This window comes from Nicotiana tabacum, chromosome 10, assembly GCF_000715075.1.
Source record: "Nicotiana tabacum cultivar K326 chromosome 10, ASM71507v2, whole genome shotgun sequence".
In the NCBI taxonomy this organism is placed as follows: Eukaryota; Viridiplantae; Streptophyta; class Magnoliopsida; order Solanales; family Solanaceae; genus Nicotiana; species Nicotiana tabacum.
Genome location: NC_134089.1, coordinates 129634435 through 129652237, shown reverse-complemented (window position 1 = coordinate 129652237; position 17803 = coordinate 129634435). Strand labels below are relative to the sequence as shown.

The following is a 17803-nucleotide window of genomic DNA, read 5'->3' as shown; positions in this document are numbered from 1 at the left end:
ATAAAGTTAAAGTTATATCAAATGGTTCCTTGTATCTTTGGACTGATATAACTTTGCATAATGTCTTGCTTGTTCCCTATTTTTAGTTGAATTTGAATTTCATTTATCAACTCATCTGTCAACTCCATTGTTATGCAATACTTACCAATTCTAATTGTTTCTTATAGGGCCCTTCTCTGAAGAGGCCACTGAAAATTAGTAAAAGCTGCACATGGGCTATATTTTCTTCACACTGAAGCTACTGATTCATCTTATAAATCTAGTTCAGAAAATACACATAATGTTTTTTTACCTTTTGACAGTACATGTAATGTTTCTGCTTCTGTTAACAATCCACTTCCCCTTAGTCCTTCTTGTATCCTATCAGTCGCAATAAACAAAGCAGACTTGTTTTGGCACCAAAATTTGGGGCATATGCCTTTTCACAGAATGAAATCAATTCCTTTTCTTTCTAATAATTTCTTCTAAGCAATCATTTTTGTGTCCTATTTGCCCTATGGCCAGGCAACAAAGATTGCCTTTTAATGATAATTCTACTCATTCTTCAGCACCTTTTCAATTAGTACATATTGACATTTGGGGGCTTTACCACACAAATACATATAATGAATTCAGATACTTCTTAACCTTCTTATATGACTATACTAGAGTAACATAGACTTACTCTCATGTAAAGGAAATGCCTTATCTATTCTTAAGGCTTTCACCTTCATGGTTAAGACTCACTTTCATACATCAGTTCAATCTTTTAGATCTGACAATGCTTTTTAACTTGGGAGTAGTTCTGAAGCAAAATCCTTTTTAAATTCACAAGGTATTCTACACCAAACCACAATTTCCCACACTCATCAACAAAATGGTGTTGTTGAAAAGAAACATAAATATTTACTTGAAACTTTTAGTGCTTTGCTATTCCAATCTAATCTACCTACAAAGTTTAGGGTGATTGTGTCCTTACTTCCACCAATCTTATAAATAGATTCCCTTCAACTATTTTGAATAACATTTCACCCTATGAGAAATTGTATGGATATCCTCCATCATATGATCATCTTAAGTATTTTGGTTGTCTATGTAAGGCCACTTCTCCCAAGGTTGGAAGGGACAAATTTCAGTCTAAGGCACTCTCCTGCTTATTTCTTGGGTATCCTTGTGGCAAGAAAGGTTATAAGTTGTTCAATTTGTCCAATTCCTCAATTTTCTACTCCAAGGATGTTGTGTTTCATGAGCACATATTCCTTTATTCTTCTTCTTCTCATTCCTCCTCCACTCCTATATTTCTAGCTCCCTCTTCTGATTTTGTCCCTATTTCTACTCCTCATTCTCCTCCTTTATCCTCCCTGCCCAACTCTCAGCCTACTCCTTAGTCCCTTTCTTTATCTCCCTCTACTTCATCTCCTGCCCCTTCTATTCCTTCTCTCTTACCTGCTGTCTCATCTCTTGTCCCTGCCCCCCACCCTTCTAATCCTCCACCCCTTCCTCCTGTTCCACCTCCCAGACATTCTACCAGAACTTGTCACCCTCTTACATGCCTTAAGGACTATGTATGTTCTTCTATTGTTCCTTCTGCCCCTGCTTCTGCTATTCCACTTTCCACTGCTGATCTGCACTCACATGAGCCTCAGTATTATCATCAGGCTGCTTCCTCTCCTGCTTGGCAAGAGGCCATGGTTAAGGAATTTTAGGCTCTTGAAGCCAATCACACTTGGGACATTGTTCCACTCCCACCTAACAAGAAACTCATTCATTGTAAATGAGTATATAAGATAAAACAAAAATCTGATGGAACAATTGAGAGATACAAGACTAGGTTGGTCATTCGAGGTGACACACAAAAGGAGGGTATAGACTATACAGAAACCTTTTCTCCTGTTGTCAAATTTACAACCATCAAATGGCTTCTTTCCCTTGCTGCTAAAAGACAATGGACTGTGTATCAATTGGATGTCAATAATGCATTTTTTCATGGGGATCTCCATGAGGAAGTGTATATGAAGATCCCCCCGGGTCTGCAGGTTTCTCTACTCTGTTCTTCTTCTACTCCTCCTTTGGTTTGCAAGCTCAAAAAGTCCCTATATGGTCTTAAGCAAGCCTCAAGACAGTGGTTTTCCAAACTGTCTGAAGCTTTGTCTACCAAAGGCTACATTTCTAGCAAGAATGACTACTCTCTCTTCACCAAATCTGCTGGAGACTCACTCACTGTATTGGCTGTTTATGTTGATGACATCCTCCTAGTTGGGTGATATTTCTGAGCTAGACAGTGTGAAGGCTTTCTTGGATGATCAATTCAAGATCAAGGATTTGGGCACCATTCACTATTTTTTGGGTTTGGAGGTTTCTCACACTGCCAGGGCTTTCTTGTCAGCCAGACTAAGTTCACCAATGATTTGCTCTATGAATTCAATTGCCAGAACTTCAGTCCTGTTAATACACCACTGGATTCTTCTCTCAAGCTCACTACTGACATGGGAGAGGCTCTTTCTGACCCTAGTGGTTATAGGAGGCTGAATTTTCTTCAGCACACTGGACCAGATATTGCTTCTTTAGTCCAACACCTGAGTCAGTTCTTGCAAGTTCCTTAGATTCCTCACATGATGGCTGCTCTCCATGTTTTGAGGTAATTGTCCAATGCTCCAGATTTGGGCATACTTCTGCCTTGTTCTTCTGATTTGGATCTCAAGATTTTTTCTGATTCTGACTAGGCAGCTTGTGCTCAGTCTAGGAGATCTGTTTCTGGGTACTAACATTACCCTTGTTGGTTGTCCTGTTTCCTGGAAAAGCAAAAAGCAGCCAACTATTTCTTTGTCCTCTGCTGAGGCAGAATATTGAGCCTTAAGGAAAGTCGTTGCTGAGATCTCTTGGTTGGTCAGAATTTTGGGTGATCTTGGCTTATCTATCACCAGCCCTGCCCCTATTTTTTTGCGACAGTCAGGCTGCCTTGCATATTGCCAAAAACCCTGTGTTTCATGAACGTACTAAACACATTGACATAGATTGCCATTATGTTCGGGACAGCCTTCAAGCTGGTTTAATCTCTCTTTATTTTGTCCCTAGTTCTGCTCAACTGGCAAGTATCATGACCAAGGCCCTTCCTGGATATCTCCACCATTTGATTCTTGGCAAGCTTGGTGTTGCATCACCCTCAATCTTGGGGGGAGAGGGTGTTAACCATATTGAGCAACATCCCATCAGTAGGTTGAAGGCCCAAGTAGCTAAGCCCAACTTGTAACTCAATTTATATTTGATACTTTAGCCAAGTTACATTACTTAAATAGCTATTGTACCATTACATAGATAGTCACCTCAAGTGTAAACATATAAACAAAGAAATGCTCAATAATAAAGTTGAACAATCATTTCATTTCATTTCACTTTCTTCCGATATTTTTCTCTCTAACTTCCAGTTCCTTCTCTTCTCTCATACGATGGTAGGGTTTTCCTTCCATGGAAATCCCACCATAACTGGGTTGATTTGTATCATAACTATGAGTCAGAAAATATGGTTGAAAGAATTTACACAGAGAAATCACGATATTCTCAATCTTGTATTGTACCCATTATGCGACAAATTGAGAACACAAGTTATAACATTGGGCAATTCCCAGATATTTCAATATTTTGGTGTTTAATATGCCAATTGGAGTTTCATTAGAAATGAAGGGTATATAAAATATGTTATGATAATGAAAAGGTCATTCTTTAAGCAAACTTTTGATGAAGGATATGGATAAATAATTTCACAAAGTTCAAAGACAAATTTGGACATAAACTTGTGAATATGAATTTGGCCATTATCACCTTAAAGTTTCTTTTCTTCAGATATTTCAATTAACACTCAGAAAATATAGCTGAAAGAATTTACACGAGGAAATCACGATTTTCCCATTGTTCTATCTATTCTGTGACAAATTGAGAACTCATTCGACTTCCCCCACAATTTCAATTGTTTGGTGTTCCAATCGCGGTATGGAGAGATAAACCAATATAGACGTTCTAGCTGATCTTTTGAATCCATGTTTAAAGATCTTCGTGAAGTTTGCCTCTGCAACAAGAAATATAGAGTATGAGAGCAAAATATGCTGGCAAAAAAGATGGAATGTGAGAAAATTTAAAGGCATTTTGTTCAATGTAGATTCCTAGTAATTTGAAATAAAGATAAAGAATGAAAATGGACAGTCGAATCGAATCATACCTACTATTTTCATCAGAAGTGGATGTAAATCATAGAAACTAGAGCTAAGCTTGTGTTTTATTTCGAACAATTGTTACACCTTCCTCGATTGCTTGGACAAAAGTTGCAATCTTGTAAGTGAAAAATCCAACTAGCATGGGTATCAACTCGAGGTGCATGAATCCATACTCGGGGACTAGGATCCTGCAAAGAAACAAATATAGCAATTTGAAAGACCAGATGCTTAAGCGACTCTCCACAATGTAAAAACATTAATACTTGCTCTACAACAACGTAAGAGAAGTCATTAAGGTATCCTTTAGTTTGCAAAGGCAGTAGGAAAAGGGAAGTGCGGATAAAGTTAACTCTCCTACATTTTTATCCATTGAATGAGCAGAAAAATTGTGGGAAAATGGGTTTAAAATATTCAATGGGAATGACTCTTCCAACTTGAGTCATGCAAATACGGTAGGAGGTTTAAAAGAAACTGGTTTTTCTTGTGTAATCTTCTCTGAAACAAACAAGTGGAAGAAATATGTTTTCCTTAACTGAAATTTTCTGAAGAAATACATTTTCCAACTATTTACTTGACGTCCACAAGGAACTTAATGGTTTTTATTGTCCTCGATGTCAAAGAACATATTCAAGGAGGGGAGTTTCATTAACATTAAATCTCTATCCATATATATATATATATATATTTTTATTCAAGATGGTAATAGTGGTAGATCTTACCCATTCCACCGGTTAAAAATCATGACCAAAGCAACAGGAACCAATAGCCTTGGCTGCCCAACAGCTCCCCTGCAAGTAAAAGCTTCTGGTAAGATCATCAATAAAAGCACAAAGTAGTCCTTTTCTAGGGATACAGCTACTCGTTTTAGTCCAAAACAACAGACTCATCTATTGTGCAAGCCTTTGGTTTCTATTTTGTCTGTGGGTTAATACTTCCATTCATGGAAAAATGAAGCTGGCAAGCCGGGAAGAAGTATAATTTAACTGATCAAGTACAACTCAGATTCAAGAATGATGTTATTGATATAGCTCTGAGAAAGTACTAACAGATGCTCCATAAACAATTTCAAAAATGAATTGGACTGTGGGATTGTAACACATGCAAATGCATAGGGATAATTTGCATCCTATTATCAACTGGCATCAGTCGCCATACATATAAATACAAAGAAACAAGTATTGCTATGTTATGAGGTAATACAAGACCAATCAAGACAGAACGCATAATGAGGTTATCCGATGTAAATTCTCTTCTTTATTTTCAATTGACTAAGTTTTTCTTCTTTGTATACACAACATGCAGTATAGAACTTTATACCTTTTGGTTGTTCAGTGTAGGATGAACAATGTAAATGGTATGGACTTTTGGATTTCATGGAATCCTTGTGTCAGTAAAAGGAGTACAGGTTCCTTTGGCACACATCTTCGTAATGTTACTTTGTAAGTAGAATTACTAAAACAGTACACTTACCTATTAAAATTTGACCAAGTGTTTTACTTCATTGAATGTTGGCTTATTCATTTACAACCTGCTGATCAAGATTTGTTTCTTCAGCTCTTCCAGATAAGTTTGTATTGTAAAATGGCAGCTTATTTTGAACACTCTGGAGAAACTATACAAAAATGATACAATTCCAGTTAGGATCCTATTTTTTCTGGTGGTTCCCTGACCGATCAATGGATAAAACACACCTAGTGTGAAAATAGTTTGACCCCAGTCCTTCTCCTCTTCTTCGTATTTATATTTGTATTTTAATTCTTAATCATCTTCTTATGGAGTAGTTTATTGATTTTCTTGCCGAAAGGGCAGACAACGGAGAGAATGTTGCAAGCAAGGGAACAGGAATCAGAATGCGCACAAGACAAACAGACATACTTTGCTTTTTACCCTGGACTCAGGACTCTTATGATGTCCTTTATTACTTAGGTACTCTTAACATGCTGATCAAGCAGGACACTAAAACAAATAAATTGTGACATAGAAATTGGAATATTTCAGTTTCTTAAGCAAAACTACTGATATATGTTCATTTAGGCTATGATAAAAATAAATGAAAAGTGTACTTGATAAGTGCTCTGGGTCCATCTGACTGCATAGAATCCACACTGTTCCCAAGCATACGCATGTACATCAATGAACCAATAAACCCTGCACCGTAACTGCAACAATGGTATATACCACAGTTTATTAGCACCGCCTTTTCAAGCTTGTGTGCATTAGTGCAACATCGCGCCAAAATAACAGAACAAGATAAAGATTCCTTACATTAATTGAAGAAGCAGAAGTATATTTAAGGTTTAAGCAAAGAGAAGCCATGAAAAATCCAGTTCCGATGGAGGAAATTGAAAGAATACTAACATGCTACCAACTGCACTGACATAAGGAATCTTTGACATATGCTCCACCTCATCCTCGGACTGAGGCATTTGTAACTCTGAAAGTTTAAAATGAGGAGCTAATGGTGTACTTACAGGCTTGCACGTATGCATATTGAATCTCTTGAGAACCCTTTCAATATACCTCTTCTGAGAAAGATGTACAACACCGTCTTCTCTTGAAATCTCCATACCAAGGATTTTCTTTGCAGCTCCTAAATCCTTCATGTCAAATTCCTTACTCAACAGTTTCTTCAAAGCATTTATCTTTGTAATGTTGTTAGCAGCAATAAGCATATCATCAACATACAACAGTAAATAAATCATTGAGTTACCAGACATCTTTTTGTGATACACACAGCTATCAAATGCACTCTTTGAGAATTCATGTGTAGTCATGAATGCATCAAACCTCTTGTACCACTGTCTAGGAGATTGCTTCAAACCATACAAAGACTTCTTTAGTTGGCATACGTGATCTTCTTTTCCCTCAGCTAGGAAACCTTCAGGCTGATCCATATAGATTGTCTCTTCTAGATCACCGTGTAAGAAAGCAGTTTTGACATCAAGTTGTTGAAGCTCCAAGTCAAATTGGGCAACCAATGCTAGTAGCACGCGAATTGAGCTATGCTTCACGATTGGAGAAAAAATCTCATTGTAGTCAATTCCCTCCTTCTGACTGAATCCTTTTGCAACCAATCTCGCCTTGAACCTAGCATCTTCCACTTCAGGAATTCCCTCTTTCTTTCGGTTAGACCCACTTGCATCCAACTGTCCTCTTCCCCTTTTGTCTTTTCACTAAGACTCATGTCTGATTCTTGTGAAGAGACTCCATCTCTTCAGTCATGGCTAACCGTCATTGTACAGCATCCTTACAAGAAGTTGCTTCAATATACGAGGAGGGCTCCAGATCCTTAATCTCTTCTTGTGCAGCTACGAACGCATATGCAATCAAGTTTGCTTGATCTATAAGGCGTTCCGGTTCTCGTGTCTGCCTCTTCTCCCTCCCCTTTGCAATTGTGTATGGTTCATTGACAGCAAGTTCTTCAAGGTCTACATCTTCTGACTCATCTTTAACCTGAGTCTCTTGATCCTTTTCCTTGGCAAGCTCCACCTGCTCGTCGTTCTTGTTTCCTGAAAACTCCACGGAAACTTTACGGGGATCAAGTATAGAGGATTCATCAAAGGTGACATCTCTACTAACTATAAATTTGAGTAAAGACAAACACCAAAGTTTGTACCCTTTTACTCCATCCACATACCCTACGAATATGGCCTTCTTAGCCCTTGGTTCAAGCTTTCCTTCATTAACGTGATAATAAGCTGGACACCCAAATACTCGTAAGTATGAATAGTTAGAGGGTTCACCTGACCATACCTCATTCGGAGTCTTAAAGTCAATTGCCGATGCTGGAGATCGATTGACAATATGAGCAGCAGTGTGAACTGCTTCAGCCCAAAATACTTTGGACATTTTGGCTTGTAGGAGCATACAACGAGCCTTTTCAAGAAGAGTTCTGTTCATTCTCTCGGCAAATCCATTCTGCTGTGGGGTATGCCTGACAGTCCTATGTCTTGAGATCCCATGAACCTTGCAGAATTCATTAAACTCTTCATTGCAAAACTCCAAGCCATTGTCTGTGCGAAGATACTTGATTTTCCGCTCCATTTGATTTTCAACCAAAATCTTCCACTCTTTAAATGCTTCAAAAGCATCACTTTTTGCCTTCAAAAAATGCACCCAAACCTTTCGTGAAAAATCATCAATAAAACTGAGAAGATACCTCTTTTTGCCCTTCGATAGAAGTTTAGAGGGACCCCATAAATCTGAATGGATGTAGTCTAGCACTCCTCTTGTCTTGTGTTTGCCAGTGCTGAAGCTGACCTTCTTTTGCTTCCCTAGAACGCAGTGCTCACAGAAGTCAAGTGTGCTGATCTTCTCACCTTCCAAAAGGTTATGATTGCTCAACATCTCCAGTCCACGTGCGCTCATATGACCCAGTCTCATGTGCCATAGTCTTGCCTTGTCATCATTAGATAACTGCACTGTAGATGCATTTGCAGAGCCAACAATGGTGCTTCCGGCCAATGTGTAAAGGCCGTTCTCCAGCTTGCCTTTCAGCATGACTAAAGAACCTTTAGTCACCTTTATAGTTCCTGCTTCGCTCATGTACCTGTAGCCTTGTTCATCCAGAGTACTCAGAGAGATCAAATTCTTCTTCAGATCAGGAACATGACGGACTTGTGTAATAGTCCTCACGACTCCATCATGGCAGCGAACCCGAATTGAGTCAATGCCAACTATTGCACAAGTTGCATTATTGCCCATTACTACGGTTCCTCCACTTTTCTCATAGCTGCTAAACCAGTCTTTTCGGAACGTCATATGCAGAGTGCAAGCAGAGTCTAACACCCATTTGTTTCCATAACTACTATTATTATTACACGATATTGTTAGTACATAATCATTATCAAAATCATGTACCTGTTCAACTGTGGATGCACTCACCTTTTCCTTGGACTTTGACATTGGGCAGTCTCGTTCAAAGTGCCCCTTCTTGCCACAACCCCAACACTCTATATTCTTCTTGTTCACACAAGACTTTGATTTGTGCTTTGATTTGCTCTTTCCCTGTTGGCTAGTCCGGCCTCTCACAAAGAGCCCACTTGCCTGGTCATCTCTATTTCCTTCAATGTGCCTCCGCACATCACTAGAGTTAAGTGCCTGCCGCACTTGCTCAAGCTTGATAGGCTCCTTGCTATACATCATTGAATTCTCAATATCACGATATCCTGAAGTCAATGAAAATAGCAAAGCACATGCAAGTGTCTCCTCCTCCTTTTTAATTCCTGCAATCTGTAAGTCCATGACAAGTTTATTGAACGCATCTAAATGATCTTGTAACGAAGTACCTGACCCCATATTAAATGTGTGAAGACGCCATTGTAACAACATCCTTGTTGTCACTGATCGGTCTTGGTATAGCCCTTCTAGCTTTTCCCATAACTGTTTGGTCGTCTCTTCGGTACCCGTACTCACTTCACAAAGCACGTTAGGTGCAAGGGATAGTTGGATTGCACTCAATGTATCCCCTTCAATCTTCTCCTTGTCGGGAGTTGATATATCCTTAGGATACTTTCCGTCAATAGCATGGATTGAACCTTCCCTCCGCAGTAACGCCATCATCTGGATCTTCCAGATATTGAAGTTGTTGCGTCCACTGAATCTATCAGTTTCAAACTTCATGGAACTCATCTTTGCTTGTTCTTCCTCCTTGGATCGTTAAAGAATCATGTTGCTCTGATACCAATTGTTAGCGGAAACGTAAAAGAAAGAACACAAGATTTAACGTGGTTCGGATCAAAATAATCCTACGTCCACCAGAGAACAGTTGCCTTTTTAATATTAACAAAGGAAGGGGAGAGTTCCCAATTACACTTAAGAGAATTTCTCTCTTAACTCTCTACTCACTACAATGTGTTGTATTATTTTTGGGATGGTTTCTACAAATGAAGGAGTGCATCTATTTATAGAGGTAAAGACCTCCTCTTGATGTCATTGGTGACATCAAACTACCTCCTCTTGATGTCATGGGTGACATCAAAGGAGGAAGCTTCCTCCTAGCATCCACACCAACTCTTTCCACCAACTCTTCCAATTGGCATGCCATTGTTGACTAAACATAAACCAACACCTTCAATCACAAACATCATATTCAGAAGAAATAAGCATATTAAAAGTCCCTTCATCCAGAAATTCTACCGAAGTGGCAACCTTAAGGGACCAATAAACTAATTGGAGGAACGATTTGCAATAAATAGGGGCCATGTCCCTCTACAGCACTAGTAAATCAAACATGAGTAAATCTAAGGTAGACACCTCAAGGAATTGAAGCATGTCGTAGGATTACCTTGCTGCTATTTCAGGAGAATAAGAGATATAAGCTGAAATCACTCCAACACCACCAATCCCAAGTGTGAGGAGTTGCAATTTATTCTTTAACTGCAAAGAAGAAAAAAAATGAAACAATCAAAAGGTGAACTGGAAACTCAACAGAACTCAACCAAGAATGATTTATGTGGAATAATTGCTAACAAGAACCTTAAGATACTGTTCCCTTGACTGAGCAGCCAAAATCTTTGGATCCCCTTTTGGCTTTCTTAATTCCCTGAACATCACATCCTGGGTGATCGAAATTTCAGAATTATAAGTTAGAGAAGCATATTGCACAATATGTATTATGAACCAAGTTTCAAGAAATGAACTAATTGCAAGTTCCGATGACGTACACTGCCCCCAGTTGCAGCCTTGGCAGCTTTGTCCCACTGCTCCTGCTCGCGTCGTGTTGGTGCTGGCCGCCATCTTTGAGATGCACTTAAACGTGGCTGAAAATCAGTTTAGTTTTCAGCAATGCAAGTAGAGAAGTTTAATGCTTAAAGTTGCAAAAGGCAGATGTTTTAAAGTTACTACATACTTGAGTATTTTCAACTTCTGGTTCTTGAACAGGTTCTGAAGGGGCTGTTAGCTCCTTGGTCAAGTCAATTTCCAAACTACATTCTCCATATGCGATTAAATTTAAGAAGAAACAGAATTTCTAAAATCTCTTAAAGAAAAGAAGAAAAAACCACACCTGTCAAGACTCATGACTCTGTTTAGGCTGAGAAATCCCGATGTCTCTTCCTGTAAAGTTATATAAGTCACAAGTAAATATGGGGACCATTCTAAAATAACTGGTATGCATAATGTTTTTACTACCATATAAAGCAACAGCAAATTCTGCAGTATCTTTTTAAAGAAAATTCTATCATACATAGAGGGAGCGGGAAATGGAAATGGGGAAGGGGATTACAAGGTGGCAAATAGAACCGCCACCAATAGGGTGACAGTTTAAGTAGCAAATCAGCTGGACTAATGAGATTCCTACACAACTTCTTCAGTATAGAGTACTACACATACATATAAAACACATTCGTGCAATTGAGATTCCTAATAATTACTCCCTCCGTTCACTTTTGAACCTCCTAATTCTCTGTTGTGTTTCTCTAAGATCAGTACATATGTTCTGTGATGGACTCTTTTTTTAATTGGTAGGCTTCTCTTTATTGGTGTATATCCTGGTTTTTCTGCATGATGGGCAGTTAGCTATCTTGTTCATTCAATGGCTTCCTCCTCTTTTTTATACTCCCTCCATTTAGTTTTAGTTGTCCATTTTTGACTTTGCACTCCCTTTAAGAAAAAATTAATGACGTATGTATTTTACGATTTTATCCATAATAATGGTAGCATTTCAAAAAGTATTGGAAAATGATTTGGAGAATGAGTAGTTAATGATAAGGGTAAAACAAGAAAAAAGATTTGTCGTTCTCTTGATTTGCTAAAATGGACAAGTATTTTTAGTATAGTGGACAAGTAATAGCCAACAATCAAAAAGTACACGTGAAAAACTTGTTGCTTCAAGAACAATTTGTAAGACAATTTGCCACAACAGTCCAAATTCTAAAGACAAAGATAAAAGTATACTTTCATTTAACAATGACCGTTTTCTATATTTAGAAGCAATTTAACTTTAAGCTTCTCATTCTGCCCTCAAACAAATATCTATCAATTACTTTGAGAGCACAAATTTCAAAATTGTTTCTTTATTTATTAAACTCCTCGCTCAGATAAACTATGCCACATAAAATGGGACGGAAGTAGCTAATTAGTTAAAGATTATACCTTTACAGGAGCAGAGGGAGAAGAAGGGGAATTTTGTTGAGGGTCCTGAATATACTTCTTCATACGACCCATAAATTCTTTGTTCCAGATATAATCATCAGAGGTGAGAGGATCCACATCCTCGCCCCAGTACTTCCTGAGCTTAGTTGTAGTGGGTGTACTGGGTGGGGCAGCATTGTCCCCAGGAACCACTCCAGTGGACAATTTCACAAGTTTCTGCATAACCTTGGTCTGTGTTGGAATTGAAGATGGGGTTAAATTATTTGCAGAATCTTGAGATATGGGTGTGGGTGTGGGTGTGGCTGCAGAGGTCACTGAGAGAAAGCAGTAGTTTAGGACTCCCATTTTAATTCCTTCAAAAAAAAATCATGTGCTTTGTACTTGTTGGCCTTATAGAAAGGAAAAAGCCCAAATGATAGGTGGACCTGGTGTTGTTGATAACATTCTTTGGCCAATGCAAAAGTTTGATTTGGATATTTTTGTGGAAGTAAACAAAATGTAAACTTGTATAGGTAAAAGTGGTATGTGTCATTATGTGAACTTTTTGTCAGATGTGATTTATTTAAATGGTAAAAATGGGGTTTATGTAACTACTCGTAAAATGTATTTTTTAAAAAGAAAAGTAGAGTTTATTTTGAGGCATAAAAGGAATACATTTACTTTTTAATTTATTTGCTTGCAAAACAGCAGCATTTTCAAAAACCAAATAATTTATCATCAGGACAACCAAAATATAGTTTTGACCATAAACAGGCTTTGGAACATTTTCATAACGTTATTCATCTACTTCCCTTAACATGCATGTTCATTTATAGGCATCTGTAACATGAAAGGAGATTTCTCCAAGTAAACAATATTCAAGAATCAATATTGAGGGAAATCAGATTTTATGTCAACAACAAGGACGCAAGAATTTTACATCACTTTTAGATAGACGTCTTATCAACTATGGACTAAGTAATCCATGATCTAACTTTCTCAAATAAGCAAATTCTGGTTCATTAGACTTCAACATTTTAAGTATATATTTTTGTCAGGATCTCATACTAAATCTGGTGATAAAGGACAAAGTAGTAAACAAAGAAACTTTACCCCAAGAAAGAGAAGAAGTAGATCAAAGTATAAAGAATATAACAGCAAAGAGAGGAACTTTAATTTGCAACTATCTAATATCAGATTAATGAAAAGAAGTAGATTAATGTATACAACATATCTCCGGTTGATCTTGTGAAACCCAAAAGAAGAAAAAGCTCAGCTAGCTCTTTAAAACGAATACCATTTTAAGGCCACAAATTTCCAAAGCATATGAAATCTACAATCCCTAATTATAAGATTCCTTCAAATGTAGACAACATATATATCATCTGAGAATGATTTTTCCAAAGAGATATATAGGAAATGCTCCACAGAAGACAGCTCTATTCATAGGCTATACACTTTTTTGGTAATTAAGTAAAGATATTATTATTAAAACATACTCAGCACCAAGCTGGTATTGAGACGAAGTAAAATAAAGCTAGATTGGGTTCCTCTAAAGCCGCAAGGAATACAGAAACTCTAGCATTACATTAAGATCGTAAAAATATCAGCATTAAATTATGGATGTATTTATTCTTCAAAGGCAAAATGCCTCAAAACACCTTATGTTTCTCTTGAGCCAAACATTTCAAAATATACATAAAGGAGTGGTCCTCCAAGTCTTCTTTTTTGATTTCTCAGCTATACATGCCATACTTTCATAATATACTTGTCAATACTCCAGTTCATTAGCCTCCTATTATAGCACTACCTTATTACTAATTTTGAAGTATAGTATTTATATATACTCTATCGTCTTGCAAAACAGAAAAAAATATTTTTTTCTTGCAAATTCATTCTCGAAGGTGTAATTGTCAAAAAGAGGTAATCCAAACAAGAATAATAGAAACCAATCACATGATTATTATAACTCTAAACTACCAAATAGGCTAAACTCCCTGCAATTAAGCTAATCGCAGGGATGAAATATAATGTAGCAGCACCATAAATTCCTTAGAACTGTCTCATTAGAAACTAAAATGATACACGTACACTTCTAAGGAAATTATTCCTTCTTTTCACAACAAAAGCTGGCATAATAAAATAAATAAATGATTAGATAGTTAGGCATTTGTCAAGTCTAATGTAGCTCGCTTAGTTGAGTAACCTGAATACGTCTAGCATCTATATGATCTTTATGGGATATTTTCTATATAGAAAAGTCAATCAAAGTCTTAATCCAAGCAAAGTTTCTGTAAAGTAAACCAACTTTGCTTTTTTCACTAGCATACCTCGTCTTCTAAATTCCAGATACACAAAATGAAGTGTTATAAAAGCTCCTTTATTGTTGAAGGACATATCACACCTTTTTGCATTAATTAGTAAACAGGACACTGAGGATCACGTGATAGGGAAGAAATTCAGTAAGAATAACAAATAAAATGGCACCCAAACTTAATTTGATCAATCCATGTATAAATAAGAACTGTTTAAAGTTCTTCACTATACACAATGTCTTAAAATCTGTGTAATGGTACAGGGTGCTTGATGAAAGACTGTATGAGATGAAGAAAAAGAAGGTATGAAGCTTACCATGATACTAATTTTACCATGAATAATCATTCTCTCTGAATCAGGATCATTAACCTTACCTACCACACTAAGTGCAATAAGATAAATATATATCCAGATAAAAAATATCATAGTCTAAAGTATTTCCACTAAATAACAAAATAATGACGTGCCTTCTTGGTCATCTCAGAAAGCAGATAATCAAACTGTTTAACCAAAAATCTGAGTCTTTGGTCAAAGCTAAAAAGAAATTCGGGTTACTGATAATCAGGAGACAAAAATAAAATACTTTTGAGAACGATGGTAAAGAAGCAAATAGATGTATATTTCAATAAATTCTCAATAGTATTCCGTGTCCTTACAAATGATGATACTTCTTCCTTTTATAGATAATTCTAGGTAAAGGAATGAAGCCTCAGCTTTAATGATATAATCATGAGTAATAAATGATATTAAATAAGCCGTTATACAATCATTCCTATTAAATACCGACTTCATAACGTATCAAGTATTTAATAATGAATTTGGACTCCTTTCTGTCACCAGATCTTTGCTTTCAATGCCTTCTATCCGTTGGCTGTAGATAATTTAAATTGGTACGAGACTCGTATCTATACGTTGTCTCGTGCCTATTTAAATTCTTCTTCCCGTGGCTGTTTCCATCCGTGCCTCTTAGTCAATTGCTGCGCTTTGACCATTTAACTAATCCACGTGTCATGCCACATCATCTTTTAATATAAACTCAGTTTTTTCCCAATACAGATAGTCCCCCCACTTTCCATTTTTTTATCAATTAAATAATTGGGAAGTGGATCTTCATGTAAAAGGAATTTTTACCGCAATTAATGCTCATGACAGTACTAACGTCTCATCAGTCTTTTCCATTTAATGTTCTGCCCATGTGTCATTTTCTAATTGATTCCACTATTCATACTCTTTTTCGAGACTTCTTCACTCTCACTATTTATGAAGTGATAGCTGCCTTTATTATAGGTTTCTCATCATTACACTTAAAAAGTTGACGGTTCCCATTTTACACATAACTTTGTCCTCCTTTGTCTTCTTCACAAATCTTCAGCACATACTTCCTTCTTAACAATGTCTTCTTCATACCCTAACCGTAAAAAAGTTCCAATTTTAGATCAATTCCCCAACGCCCCTCTTATACACAGAAGAGGCGGAGGAGGTAGGCTTCGAACAGGGTTAGAATCTACGCGAGGCGGCTCCTCTGGTTCTTCTTCAAGGAGTTCCATCCCAAAAGCCCCTTCTTCTAAGAGTAGGGAAATTCTTGATCCTTCTCAGGAACCCTCAGTTGATGATATAGTTCCCGACGATTTGTCTTTTGAAAGTGACAAAACGTCTCTTCAAAAACAAATTAAAAATTTAGAAAGAGTCGATACTTACCCAACAATAGTAACCGAACTTACAATCCCCACCATAAGAAGAGATTGTAACTGGAAGGATAGTCTCCGAATGTCAATTCCTTCCCCAAATCAAAGAATTTCCTCTTTTAGAAGTGGGTATTCTTCTGTTTACACTTACCCCTTCACTTTAGGTTTCAATCCTCCGATTGACCCAGTTATTCTCGATTTTTGTCGTTTCTTTACAATTTGTTTGGCCCAAATCGGTCCATTGGTGTGGAGAACAGTGGCTTGTTTGAGATATTTATCTTCCAAGGCCAATGTCAATTTCACCTTTTCTCACCTCATTCATCTATACCATCCTAACTTAATACGCCATGGGTTTTTTACCTTAACTGCAAGGAGCAAAAAGGTTTTGGTAAATCCCGAGGATGATAAAGATCATGGATGGTATATTCGTTACGTTGTTGTCCGTACAGTGGACTTGATTGGTGAAATAAATATTCCCTTCCCTGAGAAGTGGAATTTTGAACGTAGGTTTCCTTTTATTTACCGTACTTACTTTTGAGAATTTCAAAAGAAAGTTGTTTTTTAATCTCGTCCCTTCTTGGTTTTTTGTAGCAACCATGGGAGATGTGGAACCTATTCCCAACTTTCGTGGTTGGGTAGATTCACTTTTGAAGATTGCTTCTAGGGAGCAGAGAACTTGGAAATCAATTTCTTCCTTACATGGCTGGAAAGTCAAAACACACGGTATCCTCTCTTTTATAAATTTTTTTTTTACATGTTAAGTGTTTTTTCCTCAACTTTAATCATGTATATCCATCCTTTAATCAGGATTTGACATTAGAGGAATGACGGCTGAAGTAGATATGGCCATTCGCATGTCTGCGAATGCTGCTCTTGATTTGGATAAGGCTCAAGCCTTGCTGCCTAAAAGGAAAGCTGCAAAGGAAAGTTCTGAAGAAGAAGAGGAGAATACCTCCCTAATTACCAGGCCAAGGGTCAGGAGACGAATAATCATTGATGATGAAATTGAAAACACTCCTGCTCGTACCTCCGCCACCGAGCCTGTTTTGATTCAATCTGATGAGGACACCGAACCAAGAGATAATGATGAATCAATTCAACATCTTTTTGATAGTGGTTTCGGAAGTGGCGAGCTCGGCCCTGTTTTTGATGAAGCTCCTCTTTCCTCATTTGTTCCTATTTCTTCCATTCCTCTGCCAGCCGTAAGTATTTCGTTACCAGTTTTGACGACTTCCGTTCTTTTGCCAGTCTCTACTGCTCCTATATCTGTTCCCTTGGATAATTCTACCGCACCTTCTTCTGCTCCTGTGGTTTCTACATCTTTTCCTTCCATTCCTTCCACTGCTCCTCTTCCCTCTGTTCATCATACAGAGACAGGTTCTAGCAGTGGAAGTATGACTATGAGAAGTGTTACTTTGGAGGTTCCTGCCAATCATAGCCTCTTGAGGAAGACCGGCAGAGCCGATGTTTGGCTCGAACCTCTAATTGGAGATATCGAGAAGAAGAAGATGGAGAGCCATAGTTTCTTAACTCTGATGAATG

At 37.5% G+C, this 17803-nt stretch overlaps 1 protein-coding gene across 2 annotated transcripts; it reads right to left on the bottom strand.

Moving 5' to 3' along the window:
- Positions 1–3735: 3735 nt before the first annotated feature.
- On the bottom strand, positions 3736–12690 carry LOC107830407 (protein CONSERVED ONLY IN THE GREEN LINEAGE 160, chloroplastic-like). Of its 2 annotated transcripts, XM_016657954.2 has the most exons (10): positions 12282–12687; positions 11194–11243; positions 11038–11113; positions 10853–10948; positions 10665–10745; positions 10474–10565; positions 6251–6346; positions 4907–4975; positions 4193–4375; positions 3736–4042 (listed from the first exon to the last, which is right to left on the bottom strand). In XM_016657954.2, exons 1-9 carry the CDS (start codon positions 12624–12626, stop codon positions 4237–4239), a joined length of 1044 nt encoding a protein of 347 aa, XP_016513440.2. In that variant the 5' UTR covers positions 12627–12687; the 3' UTR covers positions 3736–4042; positions 4193–4236. The 2 variants fall into 2 exon arrangements, with proteins under 2 accessions (XP_016513440.2, XP_075079393.1); XM_075223292.1 differs by lacking the exon at positions 6251–6346 and having other exon boundaries at positions 12282–12690.
- Positions 12691–17803: the final 5113 nt, after the last annotated feature.